Below are 20,381 nucleotides of genomic sequence, written 5' to 3' on the forward strand. Positions count from 1 at the left end.
TATCATTGACACTGTTCAGAAAAAAAAAGTTTTAGGGGGAATAAACATGATAATAGTAAATTGAAAGATGAAAAATGGGCAAAATTTTAGGACAATATCAAAAAAAATTATAAAAAAAATCATTTGGCCCTATTTCGAAATGCATAAGTAAAAAAAGAAAACATAAGCATGGTATTTAAAATAAATGAAATAAAATGATGATAACAAAACAGTGATGCAAATTCTAAAAAAATTACATAAGAGATTTCTTCTTTTATTTATTTTTTTAAATTTGCAAAAAATATGAGCTATATATTATACTAGTCATAGTTACTCTGATATTTCATTTGTTTTAGCATTTGCTTTATGTAATATAGTAATATGAAAATATAGGACGTTAAAAATGTTGGAAATTGTTAGTATTTATAATAAAATTAAAACAATATAATAAATGGTTAGACATGTAATAAATATATGACTATGCAAATAATTAAATAATTATTTCATTATTTCATGTTGTATATATTTCCAAAAAAGAATACTCCAATTTCTGCCCAACTTTCAGCAGAATATAATATTTTTTTACTATTATCAAATGGTTTATTATGTGTTTGATTTGTATTGGATTTAGTTTCTTCTTGGGTGTTCGATGTCTTAGAGGTATTTTCACTTCTTTGTCTTTTTAAGTATTCGATTTTTTCTGCTGCAAATGCTAAAGGTTTTATTAAAATATCATGTTTTTCACAAAAGGTAAGAAGGGATTTATTATTGCCTATTAAGATTGGTATATCAACAACTAGCATAGCTTCTATATCAATAAGACTATCTCCAATAAATGAAGTTAATTTTTTATTTGAACTATTTAACAATGATGAAACTTTATTTATAATTACAGCTTTATCAAAGATAGAAGATATACATGCTTTTTCAATTGTATCTCCTTTATTATAATGACTATGTTTTATTTTTAATCTATTATATTCATAGGTACCTTTATATTTTCTAGTATCTTTATCATAATTATGATTCTTTAAATAGTATATATTAAAATGTTTTTTAAGCTCATCATAATATTTTTTTTTAACAATTTCCAGAGACTCTTTTGTTTCTTCACATGCCTTTGCATATTTGATAAGATTATTTCGTATTGTGTACATGCATATTTGCTTCTTAAAATTGAGTGTCACAACGTCAAAATAAAATTTGTTCTTATTTTCATTTTTAAATTTAATAAGCTTTAAAAATACTTCTAAGAAATAGTCATTTAAAGGAAATAATTCATAATTTTCATCAATTATAGAATTTAACTTATCAACATTTATGTCTTTAAATATTCCATAATAAGATAACAACATTGAATAATTTTTATGTAGTTTTCCAATTTCTTTTAAAAAATAATAATAAGAATCAGAATGAGGTGCAGATATATCTTCCTTTTCAGTAAGTTCTTTAATAACTTTACATTCATCTATATGGTACCAATCTCCAATTTTTTTTAAATATAAAGATTTTTCTTCAGGACTAAATTCATTTTTATTATTATCATTTAGCATGTCTATATTTATATTTTGATAAAGATTTATTTCTTCTGGTGATAAATCAAGATTTCCACTTGGTTTGGATTTACAAAAATTGCTGGTCAATAGTCTGAAAAGCATATAGTAGGAATCTTCTTTTGTGATTGTTATATCAAAATCGATAGCAACATATTTAAATTCATTGATAAAGCCACTAAAACTATTTAATTCATTGCTTTCATTATTGTTAAAGTGTTTTAAGAAGTTATTTTTTTCATCGTTTATATTAACGTTATTTAAATGATTTTTAAATAAGTCTGTGTCAACATTAAATTCGGATTTACCAAATGGAGTAGTGTCAAAATTTACTTTTTTTAAACATTCCCCTACTCCTTCAACACATTTTCCATTTCCTTCTTTATTACTAACTAATTTGTTTAAGTATAAAGGAGTAATGTCTGAAAAGTTGCAAATTTTTTGAAATATTTCGTTCATAATATTTTCGTATTTTGCACACATTTCTTCATAATTATTCTGACTGTTCATAAAAATTTCGGAAAATGCATTTTTTTTTAAATAAGTTGAATATTTAAAAATATTTAAATTTTTTATTATATTTTCAATATTACAATCTGATTTTTCTAATCCTTTTTTAGAAATAAAATATAACATCATTTCATTTAGTTCCATAAATTTGGATTCTCCATATTTTACCATATGATTAAAGTGTGGGCAAGTCAATTTGGAATTATCAGCATTTTTATACAAACAGTTGCCAATATTAGTAGCAGTACTGTCTGTATTTATATTGCCTTGACTTGTTCCCTCCAATTTTTTACTATAATTTTTTAATGAGCAAGCATAAAAAAAATTGGATAAAAGGTATATATATGAATATAAGGCATATAATATGCTTAAACTATTTGTATTATTATCTTTGCATAATAGTTCAATTATAAAATATGCATATTTAATTAAGTTAACATTATTTGGAATTAAATTGGAATAAATATCTTTTTTGTTCATTTTTGATAAACATTCAAATTCTTCTGAAGTTTTTAGGAGAGTGTTTTTACAAAATTGGGTTAAATTATCATTCATACCTTCATTTTTTAATAATATATATTCAACAATTTTAGAATAAACATATAAAAAACATTTATAAGAATTAAGATAGTTATTTCTACAATTTTCACCTGTCCTTTTAAATAAAAAAATTTTTGAAAAATCGCTATATAGCCATTTATAATATTCTATTTCGCTATATTTTCGAATTAAATACATGTGAAAAAAATTAACTAAATTTTCATTACAAATATTACTTTTATCATTTGTTATGTTGGTATTTCCTTTAAAATTCATAGAATCATTATATTGTTCACTTTTACGATAGCAGTTTAATATATTACTAAAATAGCTATTTTCAAAAATTGTTTTACCTTTTATATCATTATGTGCATTTTTTATGTGTGTAATATAGCTACTAATCTCTTCGTCATTTTTTACGCTTGTTTTGTGGTTGTGTGAATTTATTTCCAACAGAATTTTGAGATCTTTTTCAAACTCCTTTTCCCTACTTATTTTCAACCGTTCTATTAATAAGTTTATGTCCTTCATTTTGAGTTATATGCTGTAAAAACTATATGGCTATAGTTTTACTAAAAAAAAATCCTTCATACAGGTATATTTATTTATGCTCTCCCCCTTAATAAAGAAATTTCGTATAATATTTTATCCAGAAATGGAAATTAAAATTTATTATATATTTAGTTAAATGTGTGTATATATATGTATATAATTTGTTCAACCATAAAATATATCTATATGTATGTGATAATGGCAAAGACTAACATATTTACGTATTACAACTTGCAGCTATATTATTTTTAAAGCTAAATAGAAAAATGCATTGTACTTTTTATATATAACTATTTATTACTTATATTTTTGTTTTATTTTTATAGAAAAATCATTTTTTTAAAAGCTTATATTTTTATATTATTATAAAGGTCTAAATTAAAATGGGAATCCAAATGCATACATATTAAAGATAAGCATAAATGTAAATATAGCTAATTAAGAAAATATGTGGAATTTATATAATTGTTAAAATCATCTTTTATTTTAAAATATTATAAGTTTTATAATTTATTACTAGCTAAGATTTTTTTATATTAACGAAGGCCTTCAAAATCGGGTAAATAATACTATATTAATAAAGCATAAGAAAAATACCAAGTCATACACAATGGAATATAGATAGTGTGTTTTATTACATAAATGTACGTGTCATTTTACTATTCAAACCATTTATAAATGTTTAAGCCTATAAATATATTATATAATAAAAATGCCAGATTATTTATTTGATGCCTTATAAAGTGCAGTAAGTGCCCAATAGCTGCAATACACGAAAATATGCATATCCATACTAAAAAAAAAGTGATTTATTTTTTTGATGATATTTTGAATAAACTAGGTATAACCCAATGTATGTATAGTACCCAAATATGATAAGGAGAGGAAACAAATAAATTTTAATTTAGTTAATTAATAACAATAGAAAATAGTTATATTTTTATATTATGTTGTTTTTATTTTTTATGCTTTATTTATCTTGTTTATAATATATTTTATTGTATTATCTATATTTTTGACAATTACTATTTAATATTGTTTATGCACATACATAAGTAAAATACACGTTTGATCATTTTAGCCACTCCCTTTTTTAATAAGCCTTTTTCTTCTCTCCAAATTTGGAATACAATTAAATATTAAAATGGGAAAATTCAAATTTAATAAAAGTTGGTCATAAAATTATTTATAAAAAAAGGTAAATATACATACGTGTAGAAGATATGGAAATATAAAGCGCCAAAACAAATAGTGACGACTAAAATAAATATTTATATTTCTAGTTATTTTTTTTTTATTTTTTTTTAATAATTGGACACCTAAAATTAAACAAAATTTTGGCATTAGTAAATTATGTTTGTGCATTGTTGGTATATATTATATTAAAAAAAAAAAGATCACATTTTCAACATAAATTTTGTTTACATATGTATAGAAAATTTTAAATTAAAAAAAAAAATATATTGGCATATATATAATATAAATATATTTATAAGTGAAAAATGCAAAATACGACAATTGTATTTTATAACATTATCAATGACAAAGAAGATAAAAATTCACAAAATGTTTTTTATATTTCTAAGCCAGCAAATTTAATAGCATTAAGTGACATTAAAAATGAATTTCCTTTGGTAGGGACTTATCATTTCAGGTTTGTCTACCTTCATTTTAATTATATAATTACATGTTCATATTTTTTATTACACCTAAATGGCTAGCTATATGCAAGCATAATATTTCTACCTGCACTGTACATAAATAATTTTATCTTTCCTTTCCTAACTTTTATATATACTATTTATAGATTTAAAATAACTCAAAACAACAATACTGTATGGGTTGACATCACTGATGAGGCTTCGAATGTTCCCAGTTTTAATTCGTGCATATATATGAAAGTATGCTTAAAAAGAAACAAAGAAACAAACATATATACATAGCCTAGTGTAAACAGCCAAGATAGCGAACTAGCGAATAGTTTTTTTTTTTTTTCTACATTTTTTAATTTGGCTAGTTTCCACCATTCTGTCTTATTTATTACTGACATATTTCATCCTTTAATTTTATTATCAACTATAGGTTTTGAGATTAAGTTGGATAAACAATAAAAATGATAAAGCGAATTTAAATAATAAAAGTATCAATGAACGAAGTTTGGGAGCTTCTTATGAAAATGATAAAACAATCTTTGAAGAAAAAAAAACAAATGTACATGAGGTTAGTGATATTAGTAAAACCAAAGCAAACATTGACATGCTATTATTTGAAACAACACCGAATAAGCCCAGTCATGTAAATTTAGAGGACAAGAAAGGTAAATCCAAACATAATAAATGCAAATCCAAACATAATAAATGCAAATCTAAGCATAATAAATGCAAATATATAAAATACAAATTTAATTAGTAATTAAGTAAATGCTATGTATATATTTACATAAATATTTTATGCTATATTTATAATATTTCCTTTTTTTACATAATTTTACAGAATATACTAAGGATCAAAATTATTTCGATTTAATGTTTAATTAGATATGTGTGTTGTATATTGTTCTTATTGTCCCTATATGATTATATTTTTTTAATTTTTTTTATTACTTTGATTTTTTTTAATTATTTGTTTTTTTTTTCACTTTTTTAAGTATATTTACCTTTATGCATATTTTTATGCTTAAATTCAAACATTTTTTCTTACCTTAAAAAATTTATTGAAAATTAAAAAAAAAACAAACTATAATTAACACACTAAAATGTTAAAAAGAAAAAAAAATAATTATACCCAATAACAATTTTGTCAAAATAGGCAACACATAACCGGTTTCATTTAAATTATTCTTATTATGTATTTTTTTACAATTTTTTTTTACAGTTTTTTTTACAGTTTTATTATATTCTAATTAGTGTGAGTCCCATATTTGTATTTATTTTAATCACCATTTAGAAATATAAAAAGATATTGTGAATTATTTTTTTAATATGTATGTACATTTTTATGTCATTTTTTTTTACAAACTTTAGTTAGTTTTTGTGTGTGGTTAAAAATATTTGTATATGCTAAAGCATATTATGGCATATAATATATACACATATATAATGCCAGTTTATTTTGTAACTCTTTATTATTTGAATTATATTTTTTTCGTTTGACAATGGAATTGGTTTAATTTTCCAAAATGTTTAAAGACATAAATTCATATTTGTAATTTTTTTTCGCCATATTTTTATATTATTACATGTTTTGTTTTTACACACTTTTAAAAATATGAATGCACTGATTTTGGTGGGTGGGTATGGAACACGCCTAAGACCTTTGACCCTAACTACACCAAAACCATTAGTTGATTTTTGCAATAAGGCTATTTTAGAGCATCAAATTCTTAATCTAGCAAAATCGGGAGTTAATGAAATAATACTAGCCATTGCTTATAAACCAGACAATATAAAAACCTTTGTAAATAATTTACAAGAAAAATATAATGTTAAAATAATTTTTTCAATTGAAGATGAGCCATTGGGGACAGGAGGACCAATAAAGCTAGCTGAACATTTTTTATCCAAATATGATGATTTTTTTGTTTTCAATTCAGACATTATTTGTTCATTCCCTTTGGTTGATATGATGAAATTCCACAAGGAAAACACATCGCTACTAACAATTATGGTAAGACAGGATGGCAATGGTGGAAATAAATATGCAAATAATTATGCAAATAATTATGCAAATAAATGTGCAAATAAATATGTACATAAATATGTGCATACATTCTGTGCATTTCTTTCCTTTTTGGTCAGGTAAAAGAAGTCGATGATCCTCGATCTTTTGGAGTTGTAATAACAGACAATGAAAAAAAAATTCTTAAGTTTGAAGAAAAACCACTAATTCCAGAATCAAGTTTAATAAATTCAGGGATATATATTTTAAATAAAAAAATATTAAATTTCATTCCGAAAAGAAATACGTCCTTAGAAAAGGAAATATTTCCAAAGCTAGCTAGCGAAAATGTGTTACATTTTTATAAATTAAATGATTTTTGGGCAGATATTGGAAAGCCATCTGATTTTTTAAAAGGACAAGCATTATATTTAGACAGTTTTGAAAGTTTTGAAAAGGATATAGAAAAAACTGTCATGCCTGACCGCCTACTAATTTGCTATAACATTACTGACCAAAATGAAGATATAAAAAATTGTAATAATAAAAATAAAAAAAAATTATTTATAACATTTGAAAACATTGAAGAATTAAATAAATTTGATGAAAATACAAATCAAGTTTTAAATGATATAAAAAAGTTATATATAAAAATAGAAGGAAATGTTTTAATCTCTTCAAATACTGTTATAAAACAAAATTGTTTTTTGGGAGAGAATGTAGTTTTAGGTGATAATGTTATATTAGGTGAAGGATGTAGAATCAAAAATTCATGTATCCTTAAAAATTCTATTATTAATTCATATACTTATATCGATAATTCTATAATAGGTTCAAAGTCTTGTATAGGCAGTTGGTCTAGAATTGAAGGCTTGTGTGTGTTGGGAGAAAATGTTAATATAAAACCAGAGCTATTTATAAATAATGCATTTATTCTTCCATACAAAGAAGTGACTGCCTCTATTTACGAGAAAGGGGCAATCATTATGTAGTCGGATCAGTTACTCTCCCATTTTATCCAAATCTATGCAAATACGCAAACCTTTTTCGAATTAATTTATTTAAAGTAAAACTGATAAATCGACCATTTTTATCACTATTCATGTGTGTGTAAAGGGAATACACAAAGTATTTCCTACTATCTCTCATTTTTTTTTTCATTTTTCTTTCCATTTTTCTTTCCATTTTTTGATTTACATTTGCGTGCACATAGCTCTTGCTTATATACCTTTTCGGGTTCGCAAAAACATTCATATAAACTTCCATCAAATTAAAAAAAATAAAATGAATAAATTGTCACTATTATTTTTAATAAACATATTTGTAATAAATTTTAATTAACAAAATGAAGGATCATCTAGTTAAATATGATAAATACTTAAAATATGATAACCCTATAATTGTAGAAGATAGTGAAATAAATAATAAAAATTTGAAAGATGAAAAGAATGTGAAAGAAAAAAATATTATTAGGGTGATACAAAAAATTCGAAAAAATTTAAAATCAAATATGTTATATAAAAATGGTAATAAAAATATATATATTTTTAATAATCCAATATATGATATTTTTCCAATTAAATATTCTACTGAAAAAAAAACAGAATATATTTCTTATGTATCAAAAATAACAAACGAAGATGATATATTATTTTGTCTAAAAAAAATATTTGAGCATACTAAAAATATGTACTCCAAATATATGATTATAAAGGATGAGTCATTAGAAGAATTGCTATCCATTTTTATGGAAATTTGTAGACAGGTTTACATTTTAAACATAATTTATAAACCCTTTTTGTAAATAGACACGCATATATAGCATTGCTTTATTTACATTTTTAGGTTTCTGTCATTTCTTTGTCTCGAGGAATATTGCTTAAGCAGTTGTTTAATTATAATGCAGTTCTTTTAGCCCATTACCACAAGTTGGTTAAGTAATAGCTAAACCATGCATATCAAACTGTTTATAATTTATTTACACACACATAGGCATGCCCATACTATATACTATTTCCGACTGTCAAAGAGATATCACAAAATTTGATATTTGCGTTTTTTAAAATAAACTAGAAACTGTATCATACTTCTCATTTTTTGATGTGGTTCATTTTACAAACATTTTTAGATCATCAATAGCATTTAACTTAAAGAAACAAACAAAACAAAATGATATCCTAAACAATTATATCAATCAAATTGAAACAAAAAAAAAACAAATAAATGATTTGAAAAATAGTCTATTATTAACAGAAGAAATTATTCAAACTGAAAAAACAAATTTCCAAATCGAACTTTCAAAAGTATCACTTAAAAAATTTTTATTCCTTAAAATGGGGATCCATTCAAAGGAGTTATATTTAAACAGTTTGACACTGCACACTATTATTTTTTTTTTTTTTTGTAGGAAACTTTAATGTATGAAAACAAGATAGACAAGTTAAAAAAAGCCAACCAACGGAAAAAGGATGACTTTACTAGGATACTCCAATTATAAAATTGTAAAAAAATAAAAAATTAAAATTTAATTAGTTAATTATACAAGAAAAAATAAAACTCAAAAAATTAAAAATAAATAAATGGTGAATAAAACAAATGGAAAAAATTAAATAACAAATCATTAAAAAGGCTGTAAAATGATGGGCATATTAAACGAGCTTAATAAAAAAAATCATAAAAATTAAAAATCAATTTATAAAAGTTGTCTAATAAATAAAAGAGCTACAATAAATGTAAAAATAATATTGCTTAAGCTTGCTGAATTTGCATTCGATACATTTCCGTCATCATTATTTTTTTCGTTTTCATTTTTCTCGTTTTCATTTTGGTCATTTTCATTTTGGTCATTTTCATTACTTTCATCATATTCATTTTCCTCTGCTTTGCTATACTTAATAATTTTGATAGAGTTGTCAATGCCGCTTTCATTATTTATGTCATCCATACCAGTAACACTTTGCTTGTCACCATCGTCCTCATTATCAGCCTCATCAATATCGTCAGCTATTTCAGCTATTTCATCTTCATCAGGCTGTATAGATTGGTCGGCTTCCTTACCTACTTCAGCTTCGTCTGCCTTGGTTACTTCAACGTCGGATTCCTTACCTACTTCAACGTCGGCTTCCTTACATACTTCAACGTCGGATTCCTTACCTACTTCAATGTTGTCTTCCTTGACAGTATCGTGGATGGCGGGGGATGAGGAACTTTCCCCAATTACCTCAACATTATTATCTACTTCATTTATAGAGACCATAATTTCATTCAATGTTTTAGAAGATTCAGTAAACAAGTTATCTAAATTATATAGTGTAGCTTTTTCTAATAGTGCATTATATTTATCCATGTGTCTAAGTATTTGTTTTTCAAGTTGTAGAATTTGACTATATCCGCGTGTTAATATAATTTTTATTTTTTTATGCATTCTACTAGATTTCGAATTCCATGGAGTAAGAATATAACTTGTATTAACATGTTGTTTATATAAATTATTTAAATAATTTACAATAAAATATGGATTAATTTTATTGGCAATATCAACATGTGTATTTCCTTTTTTATATGCATCTTGTTTTAATGTAATGTAATTATTTTTGAAAAGAGAAGTAAAAGGTGTCACATTAAGTTGATTTTTGTAACAATAGGATTTAACAAGCATAGCCTGTTTAATAAAAGTATTATTTCTTTGATTGTATAATATTTTCAATCGTTTTACTAAAAAGTTTCTAATATCAATTATTCTACTAGTTCTATTTAAATTATCAAGATCATCTAATTCTTCAATATCTTTATATTTAATAAATTTATTTTCATTATCATTTTGTAAGATTATTTCTGGAGTTTCAGGCTCGGATTTAATAAAAACATCTGCAGTAATTATTCCACTATCTTTTGCAAAGTCATCATAATTTAACATTAAATCATTATCTTCATCAAATAGGTTAGGGATATTATATTTTTGTGCCTTTTTATGTAACGATATATACATATTTCGAAGTTTTCCAATATTTTTTTCTACATTATATAAATTTATCATATGTGTTTGGATAATTTCTTGTAATTTTTCTTGATATGAAGAAAAATATGCACCAAATTTATTCTCTATATCAAATGTATTTAATAAATAAATATAATATAAATCACTTTCAGCTGTTTTATTTAATTCATTATATCTATCTTCAAGCATATCTTTTATATCAGATACAGAATATTCATTATACATATATTTTGAAAAATCATGTGCTAAATTATTAAATATATCGTCTTTTTTTTTTATTTCATTAATTATTTTTTTAGATACAGTAATTTTTGCAATTTTTAATTTTTCTAATACTGTTTCAATTTTTTCATCATTTAATATTTCATTAATTTCATTTTTTATGGACATAATTTCGTCATTGTTTTCATTTGAATCATCATTATCTAAATAATCATTTTCTTCATTTTGTTGATCATTAATTTGTTCAAATTCATCAATATCTTCTCCATCCCAAAAGAATTCAGGACTAACTTTTAAACATGCAAAACTTATAGATGCATATGAATTTAATAAAACATTTTCATCTTTTTCATTTAGTATATCAGTTTGAATAGTATATGGATTAATTACACAATTTGATCTTTCATTACATTGTTTTTTAACATGTGTTGTGATATCTTTTATTTCTTTATTTTCAATTGCATAATGTATTGTTGCATTGTTGATATATATATTACTATTATTACAAACTAGTTTATCAGTATTTTTATTATTCAACATAAAGTAATACATTACATTATTATTATTATCAAACTCTAATGATTGATTTAAAGCACATGTAAAAGTACTTTTTATTTCATTTTCATCTGAATCGATACAATCATTAACATATATAGTATTACTACTTCGGAGTTTATAAAATTTCTTATTAAAAATATAATCAAAATAATATGAGCATTTGCTTTTATCTTTGCATTTTGTTTCTACCTCATTTAAACATTCTTTATAAATTATTTCATTATTGTTATTCATGCATTTAATTTGGCACTGCAAGATGTACACCCCTCCCTTCGGGCATCTATAAAACAAAAAAAAGTGACATGCATTTATTTGAAATATATTAGAACAATATTTACAAACGGTCTTCGTACTATGGCTGTGCATAATATGGTTTGGTATTTTTTTTTGTGTTCTTACTTTAGTGTATTTTCATTTCCAAATTTGGATAGACTACTTTGTGCATAATTGTTAGGAGATTTCGCATAACAGCATTGAAGCCACACCAAAAAAAAAGTAAAGAAAAATATCTTCATTTTAAACTAAAAAAAATTATATATACATGTTACAGAAAATGTGGTAGCAAAATTGTGTTGAAAAATGTGCATCAACAATGATTAAATTAAAGAGAGTTTAAAAATGTATAATTAAAAATAAAAAAAAACTTATAATATAACAATGGCAATAGTAATAAATCATGTGATGCCAAGAGTGCTATGATTATAAGACTGATAAAACAAAAACAAAATTATATTAATTAACCAGACCAATAATGTGTATATTATAAAAAAATTACAAAAAACAATAAATACGATCTAATAGTGTTCTATACAAAATTAAAAAAAACAGTGAAATATATCAGCTAGCTTTTTTCTATATAAATAAATATTAATTTTTTAGGGTACTCTATATAAATACCAAAACATCAAATCTTATGAAATAAAATACTCATAAAATATTTTCGCTCTCTAAGACTTGATGATCTCTATTTATTAAATCCTTTACAAATAAATTTCACAAAATTGTACAACAAAATGTACGAGCAAAATTATATATATAAAACTATCAAACATTAATATATAACATATAATATTATAAATATAGCTATAAAATGATAATTATAATTTTGATGTTATAAAATAAAATGGAATTATTAAAGCTATAGCACTTGGGACAATTTTTAAAATATATATATTATTTTATTTTTATTATATATAAAAATAAAGAAATAAAATTTAATTCCCTTTTTATAAAAGATATTTAAATCTATATTAATGTTGTTTAAAAAAAAAATTATAAGGCAAAAATACTGAAAAACAAAAAATTAATAAAATAGCTTAACCAAGCACATGTGCAATGTATAGCTAAAAAATAATATATATATATTTAATAATATTATATTATGTGTTTTTATAATCTAAGTACATAATTTGCATGCATATATATTTATACGTTTTAGTCACTCAAAAAAATATTAATACATAATAAGTGTTGTATAATTAAAGGAAATAAACAATTTTGGATTTATTACAAAAACTTTATAATCTAGTTATTGTTTGGGATGGTTGAATAAAATGTGTTATATTTGTTTTAGCCTATTAAATATTGCATACTATATATTTAGTCATATTAATAAAATTTAATTAAAATATTTAAAGTATATACATAGGGTGTAAACAAATAAACATAGTCCTATATAATTACATTAGTTTGTTATTTTTTTTGCCACAATTAGCCCATTTATCCTGTTTTCATATTAACACATTTTCTTTATAAAAAAGGAATTAAAAAAAAAAACAAAACATATACAACTATAATTAAACACATAAACAAGCTACCTAAAAATAGTTAATCACATATAAATTATGGCAAATAATCAGCATTTATTAAGACTAATTACATGTAAAAAAATTAATGAAAAATAAATGGCATATATAATAGTTGCCAGAATTGAACAAAATATTATGGGTTAATGTACATTGATTTGTTCTATGTTATATTTGAATATGACACATTTTTATATTAACACATTATTTAATAGGCTATCAAATTTGTTTTTTTTTAAATATTAATATAAGGATAATGCCATATTTTTCAATATTGTATATGCTTACGATTTAAAAAAAAAATGTAATTTTGTCTCATGTATATTTTGACAAAAATATGCGCATATATTAATTAAACCTCCAAATAGGTTTGTAAATACAACATAAGACTATAGGTTTTTTTTTTATTTTTTTTTATTTTTACATACACATATGTAAACAACCACAATTTATGTAAATGACTTATAAAAAAATAGTGTTGTTACGAATGTTGAAATATATATAATAAATCACCATAAGCCTACAAATTAGGAAAACAAAATATTATATACAATACATAAAATATCTTAAGTTTCCTGACTTTTGTATTATTTTAACCTGAACAGTCAGAATATTTTTACATTCATTTTATTATTTTTTTTTTACAAAAATGGTAAAAAATAAGGTGATATATATTATCAAAAATTACATACATATATAAGTGTGTTAATAGGAAAAATTGGTATATATTTTTTTATATGTTGAATTTGGTTTTGATTAATTTTGTCAAAAATAATTTCATATATTTATAATTTTACAATGTCATAAGTATTGTTTTTAAAGCTGAACATGTTCATAAAATTTATATAAATTGTTTTCCTATGGGCATAAACACACAAACTTAATATCCCTCTAATAATGTAGAAATAAAGAAAAATATTTTATAATAAATAAATGGATAAACGGATAGATTAATAATAGAAAAGTTTTATATTACGACAATTCATTTTTTTTTATTTAAAAAAATTAATCAATATTTTGGGTATATGCAAAAATTAAGTAAAATTATTGTATGCCATAATTTTTAATATTGGTAAAAATGTCGTGTTAATAATTTATTCAGGACATAATAACTTTATGTTAATCTAAGATTAGGTTTGTTATTCTTATACTAAATATATTATCACTATTTTTGAATAAAAGAATGTCCCATTCTTTTTATATTTTTTTTAAAAACAAATTAAACAATAAAATATATCAATTATAAATGACGATCAAAAAGGTTGAAAACAATCCAATAAATTTGTTGGAAAAAAGGGATAATGAATATCCCTACAAATATGAAAGTAAAAAAATTAAATACAAATATATATGCAATTCTAATATTGTAGAGAATAATAAAAATGTAGAAGAAAATGGAGAGTGTGATAAAAAAATATCATGTAATTGTTGCTCTTTAGATATAGGTGGAACATTAATAAAGTTGGCTTATTTAAATAATATATATATTAACAGTAATAATGAGGATATATATAGACTTGAAAATTTAGGGATAAAAGTTGAAGAGGATAAATATTTATTTGTTGATTTTTTTAGCATAAATAAATTAAATGAAGTATTAAATTTTATATTAAAAAATAATTTAATAAAAGACAAAAAAATTATATTAACAGGTGGAGGGGCATATAAATATTACTATACTATAATTGAAAAAATAATACATGAATATATTTTAAAAAAATTTAATATACAAAATAATGAATATATTTTAACAATATCAAAATATCAATATTGTGAGAATATATCTACCTTATATCTACAATTACAAATATGTAGAAATCATAATATAAACACATCTAGCCAAATAAAATTGGACAATACATTTTTAAATAGTTTTAATAAATATGACCGTCTTATTATGTATATAGAAAATTATGAAAAATTAAAGGATAGCCATACTAAGATAGTAAATAATGATAGCACTGATAAAATGAAAATCGATTTTAATAATAATACAGAACTACTTCTTGAAGTTTGTAGAAAAGATGAAATGCAATGTGTAATAAATGGAATATATAAATTATTTAATGTAAAAAAATCTATTATAAAATATGATAATATATTAAAAGCACAAGTACCAATACAAATAAAATCACCAATGTACCCATTTATTGTAGCTAATATTGGATCAGGAATATCAATTTTAAAATCTGATGGTTATGGAACTTTTCAACGAATAGCAGGGACATCAATTGGTGGTGGTACAGCTATGGGACTAGCTACATTATTATTTGGTAAAATTACTTTTGATGATTTAATTAAATTATCATATAAAGGGAATGCAAATCTCGATTTAAAAATTAAAAACTTGAAAAATGATGCAATAAATAATGAATATGTAAAAGATAATACAATAGTTTCACTATTTGGCTTAACCAATAATATACTTGAAAATACGAGGACAGAAAAAATGAATCAAGATATAGCTAGAAGCCTAATTTTGATGGTCTCATATAATATTGGCTATTTAGTATATCTGCTAGCTAAAATACATTTAGTAAAAAGGTGAGTTTACATGTAACCAAAAAAATGTGATTAATTTAATAGGCTATTGAAAAGGGGTCTTATTGATTATATAATTTTGTACATGTAATGGATGACCATTTATTAGTGTTTTTTTTTTTTCAGAATATTTTTTTCAGGAAAATATATAAACAATAATGAATACATTATGGAATCAATAGCAAATGGTGTATATTACCATTTCCATCATTATAGTAAACATGTTGAAAATGTTGGCAAACACAATTTATTTAATAATTGTGGGGATATAGTAGATTTGTCTGGCTATAAGCATGAAGATATAAAAGACAATTTTCATTTAGGATCTTACGTAAGGATAGAATAAAAATAAATTAAATACTTCTCCCTTTGTTACATTAACAAATTTAAATAAAAAAAATCATAAACATTTTATTATCAATTTTAATTTTCGTACAATTAAATCATGATGCCACACATGTATATGCATTATTCCGTTCTTTAACATAATTGATGGAAAATGTTTTGTCTTTAATTGTGAGCTTATATTGGTTCTTTTTTTCTATATTTTCATTTTATTGTAATTTTTTTTTTTTTTTTCAATCATATTTTATAAGGTCCCAATGGATAATAATGGCACATTGCCCGAAGTTCTTTTTCTTAAGCATGATGGTTTTTTAGGAGTTATAGGAGGAATTTTTTCATAATTTTTTTTTATAAGTAAACAATAAAATGAAGAATATATGTGAAAAAATCCAAATATAGTTATAGCTACTTATTTTATAAACATATAATTTTATTTTAATATTGATGAATATATATTATTTGGGTATTTTACAAACTACATGTATATATGTCGTTATATTTAAGAACAATTTTTGTTGATAATTAAACAAATATAATCATTGTGTATTACAGAATATTTTTTATTTTTTTGTTTGCACATAGCTATATTGCGCGATTTTGCATTTATATATCATTTAGTATGCTTGTTAATAAAATATATAAAATGATTAAACATATTTCTTTATTTTATTTTATTTTATTTTATTTTCCAATGCGCTCTGTTTTTTTTATCATTTTTTTGAATTTGTCAATGCATTTTATCAAAATATTAACATTTTTTTTATCCCATTTTTTTTATCCCGTTTTTTTTATCCCGTTTTTTTTATACCATTTTTTAATATGCTCACTCGCTGGCAATGATGCTTTTTATTTGTTTTAATAATTTTTTTATTTCCTAACCGCCTTGACATTTTCAATATAATTTCGATAACTTATTATTATAATTACTATAGAGTTATTTTTATTTTTTTATAAATAAAAAATGAAGGAAAATAAATAAGCTAGTGAAGGGCTTTGAAAAATGATAAAGGGATTAGGTTATGCCTTACCATTTTTCAGAAAAAAAAAAAACCATAAAAAAATAAAAATACATACTGGAATAATATAACAAATAAACTACCAAAAATAGTGATACACTAATGTAGAAACATGCACACATTTTGAAAAGAAAGAAATCACACACACACATGTATCAAGGGTGTTAAACATTTCCATACACATGGAAATAAAGAAGCATTTTATAGCGACGAAATAAAGTATACTAGTTTGAGGGAGAAAAAGGGAAGTGGTATTTTGTTTAGAGACTAAGAGAAATATAAAAATGATAAACATAACTGTAATATTTTTATTTATATATCATTTAGTATTACTAATATTGGGGATAATATTTTTTGAGAACTATTTGTTTAAAGATTTTGATAACAGTTTTAGCTTAGTAAAAATAATATTTTGTTTTTCTTTTCTTTTATGTTTATCTTTATTATCTATGATTATGTTTGAGATATTGGGATTTATAACAACATCATTAAAATTATTTATATGGTATATAGATATAACATTTTTAGTTTTATTTATTTATTTAATAATACCTATAAGTTTAATATATACATATGTAACATATGAAGATGAGAAGATATCAAATAGTTTATTTAAGTTTAAATATTTTTATTCGGCTTTAAAAAAAATGAAAAATAATAAAAAAATAAATAACAATGATGAAGATAAAAGTGATTTTATGAGACGACTTGTATATGTTAGTGAAGACATAATAAATAAAATGAATAATTATAATTATCAAATAAAAAATAGAAATAAAAAAAAAATATTTAAAATTATAATTGGGTGTATAATTATGCTACCATTGATTTGGCTTACTCTTTATAAAATATCGATGGTTACATTTAAAAGTAATAGTGATGTTCATGATATAGATGATATATATAATATAGACACTATATTAAAAGAAAAGTTAGATATAATAAATAAAGAATTTGCTGATGAATATGATACTAATAATGATAAAAATAAAAATATTTTCTTTATTAAAATTATGAAAAATTTATTAATTTATATATCTGTTACTGGAATGACTATAGTTAGTGCATTATCTGCTTTTACTAGTTTGTATTCTCCATACACAAATATTAGTAACTTTTTTTTCTTTGTTACATTAAAAAAAGTTAAAGCCATTGAAAAGAAGATCATTTTTATAAAGGATGAATTGGCTTCAAAAAAAAAACTACTTTTACTATATCAATACCCTCACTTATTAAATGATTATATAAAAAATAAAAATAAAAATGAAAATGAAAACAATTCAATATCCAATTATAATGTAAACAATTTATACAACATCAGTACTAACATGCCACACCACAATGATTTAAATCCGTATAACAATTTTGGTGATTTTACATATCAATATCCAAACATTTCAAATACAAACAATATAATACCTTATAAAGAAAACAGAGATGAACTATTAAATGGGTCTCCAAACATTCCCTACTTTCAAAACAACAACCGAATAGACAATATTATTGACACTAACAAATATTACAATAGTGACAATAATAAAAATAAATGTCAAAAAATAGATAATGATATAGAATATATAAGTTCAAAGCCTTTTAAAAAGTGTAACTTATATCTTGGTACACATAAGTCAATATATAAAGATATACATGACACATTTATGAAAAAGGAAAATGAATTTTATAATATATTCAATAAAAATTGTATATATAATAATGATACAAAAGAAACTGAAATTATTGATAATGAAGATGAAGAAATCGAACAAAATGCAACCATAAATTTTTATGATGAAGTATATATTGATAAACAAATAAATTTTAAAAGTCTTGATGGAGGGTCTGGAAAGTTTATTGATAAAAACATGAGTGGGAATAACTTGTTATATAAACGGAATGTAAAATCGAGCAATTACATGGACGATAAAGTAAATATAAATTCCAGTTCTAACTTTAATTATTCACCAAGTAGTGAAAGTTATAAATACGATGGAATGGATGGCGGAAGGGAAATTATAAGATATAACAGCTATTGTGGTGGGTCACCAAAAAATGAAAATAATGAACATAATAATGAAACCGATTTAGATAGCGATGATAAAAACAAAAAAAAAAATAATTTTTTTTATAATATGTATTCATTTAAAAATGTGGTGATAAAAAATGAGGATGTTCTTCCATATACTAACAAACATAAGGAAGAATTATATATAAGTAAAAAATATATCTCTAATTTGCTTGTTAATAGTTTACAAAAACCATATAGAACTTTAAAAAGTGTAAAAGATTTTTTTACACATAATATAATTAGAAATAAAAATCGACAAAGTTTTGAAAATATAAATAAACGAAGTAAAGAAGTGTTAGTACAAGATATAAAAACATTAGAATTTATGTCAAAAAAATTATATTTTTTATTAGATGAAGTTATAAAAGAACAGATAAGAATAAATAAAAGTATAACATTTTCAGGAATGCTTTTATATTTATTAGGAATAATTATGTCGATCTTATGTTTATACAAAATTATAAAAACTTGTTATATTATATATATGGTAGAGTTTCATTATAAGTTTATTTATACTTATAGTAGTGGACACGCATTAATGCTATTCTATTCAAAAAATATGGATTTTTCATTTATAAATGATTTAAAAAATGTACTAAACATTGTACATATAAATATAAATTTAGATAACTATGTAGTATCAATCACATCAATATTATTATTATGTTTTATATTTACAAATCTAAAAACATTTATGGAAAAAATTATAAAATTAAGATATTCAACAAAATCATCTTTATATTCAAATCTAGCTATCTTATTAATGTGTGAATTAATGGGTTTATATTTCTCTGCTTACTGTATACAATTATTTGATTATCTTCCCGTTAAAGAAAAAATAAAAATGATATATATTTTTTTTAATAATAATATTCTTAATTTATTTAAACTTAAATATCACTTTGATTTTGTTTATGTCGTATCATTGTTTATTTCTTTGATTCTGATAAAAGTCCACCACAAACACAGGTCCGACAGTTTCAGTGAGTTGTAAATATGAAAGTCAAATTTCAAATTCAACTTTCCAAAGAACGAAGCACC

General features: G+C 22.3%; 7 protein-coding genes across 7 annotated transcripts; 5 read left to right on the forward strand and 2 right to left on the reverse strand.

Annotated features, from left to right (window-relative positions):
- Positions 1–485: 485 nt before the first annotated feature.
- PVVCY_1002700 (conserved Plasmodium protein, unknown function) lies at positions 486–3,113 on the reverse strand (the record flags this gene model as incomplete). Its single annotated transcript, XM_008625719.1, has 1 exon — positions 486–3,113. The coding sequence occupies one exon, from the start codon at positions 3,111–3,113 to the stop codon at positions 486–488; it is 2,628 nt and encodes an 875-aa protein (XP_008623941.1).
- A 1,523-nt stretch (positions 3,114–4,636) lies between these two features.
- PVVCY_1002710 (conserved Plasmodium protein, unknown function) lies at positions 4,637–5,671 on the forward strand (the record flags this gene model as incomplete). The annotated part of the gene is made up of 4 exons (XM_008625720.2): positions 4,637–4,788; positions 4,942–5,035; positions 5,217–5,451; positions 5,628–5,671. The coding sequence occupies 4 exons, from the start codon at positions 4,637–4,639 to the stop codon at positions 5,669–5,671; spliced, it is 525 nt and encodes a 174-aa protein (XP_008623942.2).
- Positions 5,672–6,401: 730 nt separating this feature from the next.
- On the forward strand, positions 6,402–7,783 carry PVVCY_1002720 (mannose-1-phosphate guanyltransferase, putative; the record flags this gene model as incomplete). Its single annotated transcript, XM_008625721.1, has 2 exons — positions 6,402–6,800; positions 6,932–7,783. 2 exons carry the CDS (start codon positions 6,402–6,404, stop codon positions 7,781–7,783), a joined length of 1,251 nt encoding a protein of 416 aa, XP_008623943.1.
- Positions 7,784–8,136: 353 nt separating this feature from the next.
- PVVCY_1002730 (dynein-associated protein, putative) lies at positions 8,137–9,288 on the forward strand (the record flags this gene model as incomplete). Its single annotated transcript, XM_008625722.1, has 4 exons — positions 8,137–8,556; positions 8,637–8,728; positions 8,920–9,094; positions 9,199–9,288. 4 exons carry the CDS (start codon positions 8,137–8,139, stop codon positions 9,286–9,288), a joined length of 777 nt encoding a protein of 258 aa, XP_008623944.1.
- A 195-nt stretch (positions 9,289–9,483) lies between these two features.
- PVVCY_1002740 (surface protein P113, putative) lies at positions 9,484–12,083 on the reverse strand (the record flags this gene model as incomplete). Its single annotated transcript, XM_008625723.1, has 2 exons — positions 9,484–11,848; positions 11,968–12,083. The coding sequence occupies 2 exons, from the start codon at positions 12,081–12,083 to the stop codon at positions 9,484–9,486; spliced, it is 2,481 nt and encodes an 826-aa protein (XP_008623945.1).
- Positions 12,084–14,619: 2,536 nt separating this feature from the next.
- PVVCY_1002750 (pantothenate kinase, putative) lies at positions 14,620–16,600 on the forward strand (the record flags this gene model as incomplete). Its single annotated transcript, XM_008625724.1, has 3 exons — positions 14,620–15,917; positions 16,041–16,245; positions 16,511–16,600. 3 exons carry the CDS (start codon positions 14,620–14,622, stop codon positions 16,598–16,600), a joined length of 1,593 nt encoding a protein of 530 aa, XP_008623946.1.
- A 959-nt stretch (positions 16,601–17,559) lies between these two features.
- Positions 17,560–20,334, forward strand: PVVCY_1002760 (conserved Plasmodium protein, unknown function; the record flags this gene model as incomplete). Its single annotated transcript, XM_008625725.1, has 1 exon — positions 17,560–20,334. One exon carries the CDS (start codon positions 17,560–17,562, stop codon positions 20,332–20,334), a length of 2,775 nt encoding a protein of 924 aa, XP_008623947.1.
- Positions 20,335–20,381: the final 47 nt, after the last annotated feature.

The sequence above is a fragment of the Plasmodium vinckei genome (assembly GCF_900681995.1).
Source record: "Plasmodium vinckei vinckei genome assembly, chromosome: PVVCY_10".
NCBI lineage: Eukaryota > Apicomplexa > Aconoidasida > Haemosporida > Plasmodiidae > Plasmodium > Plasmodium vinckei.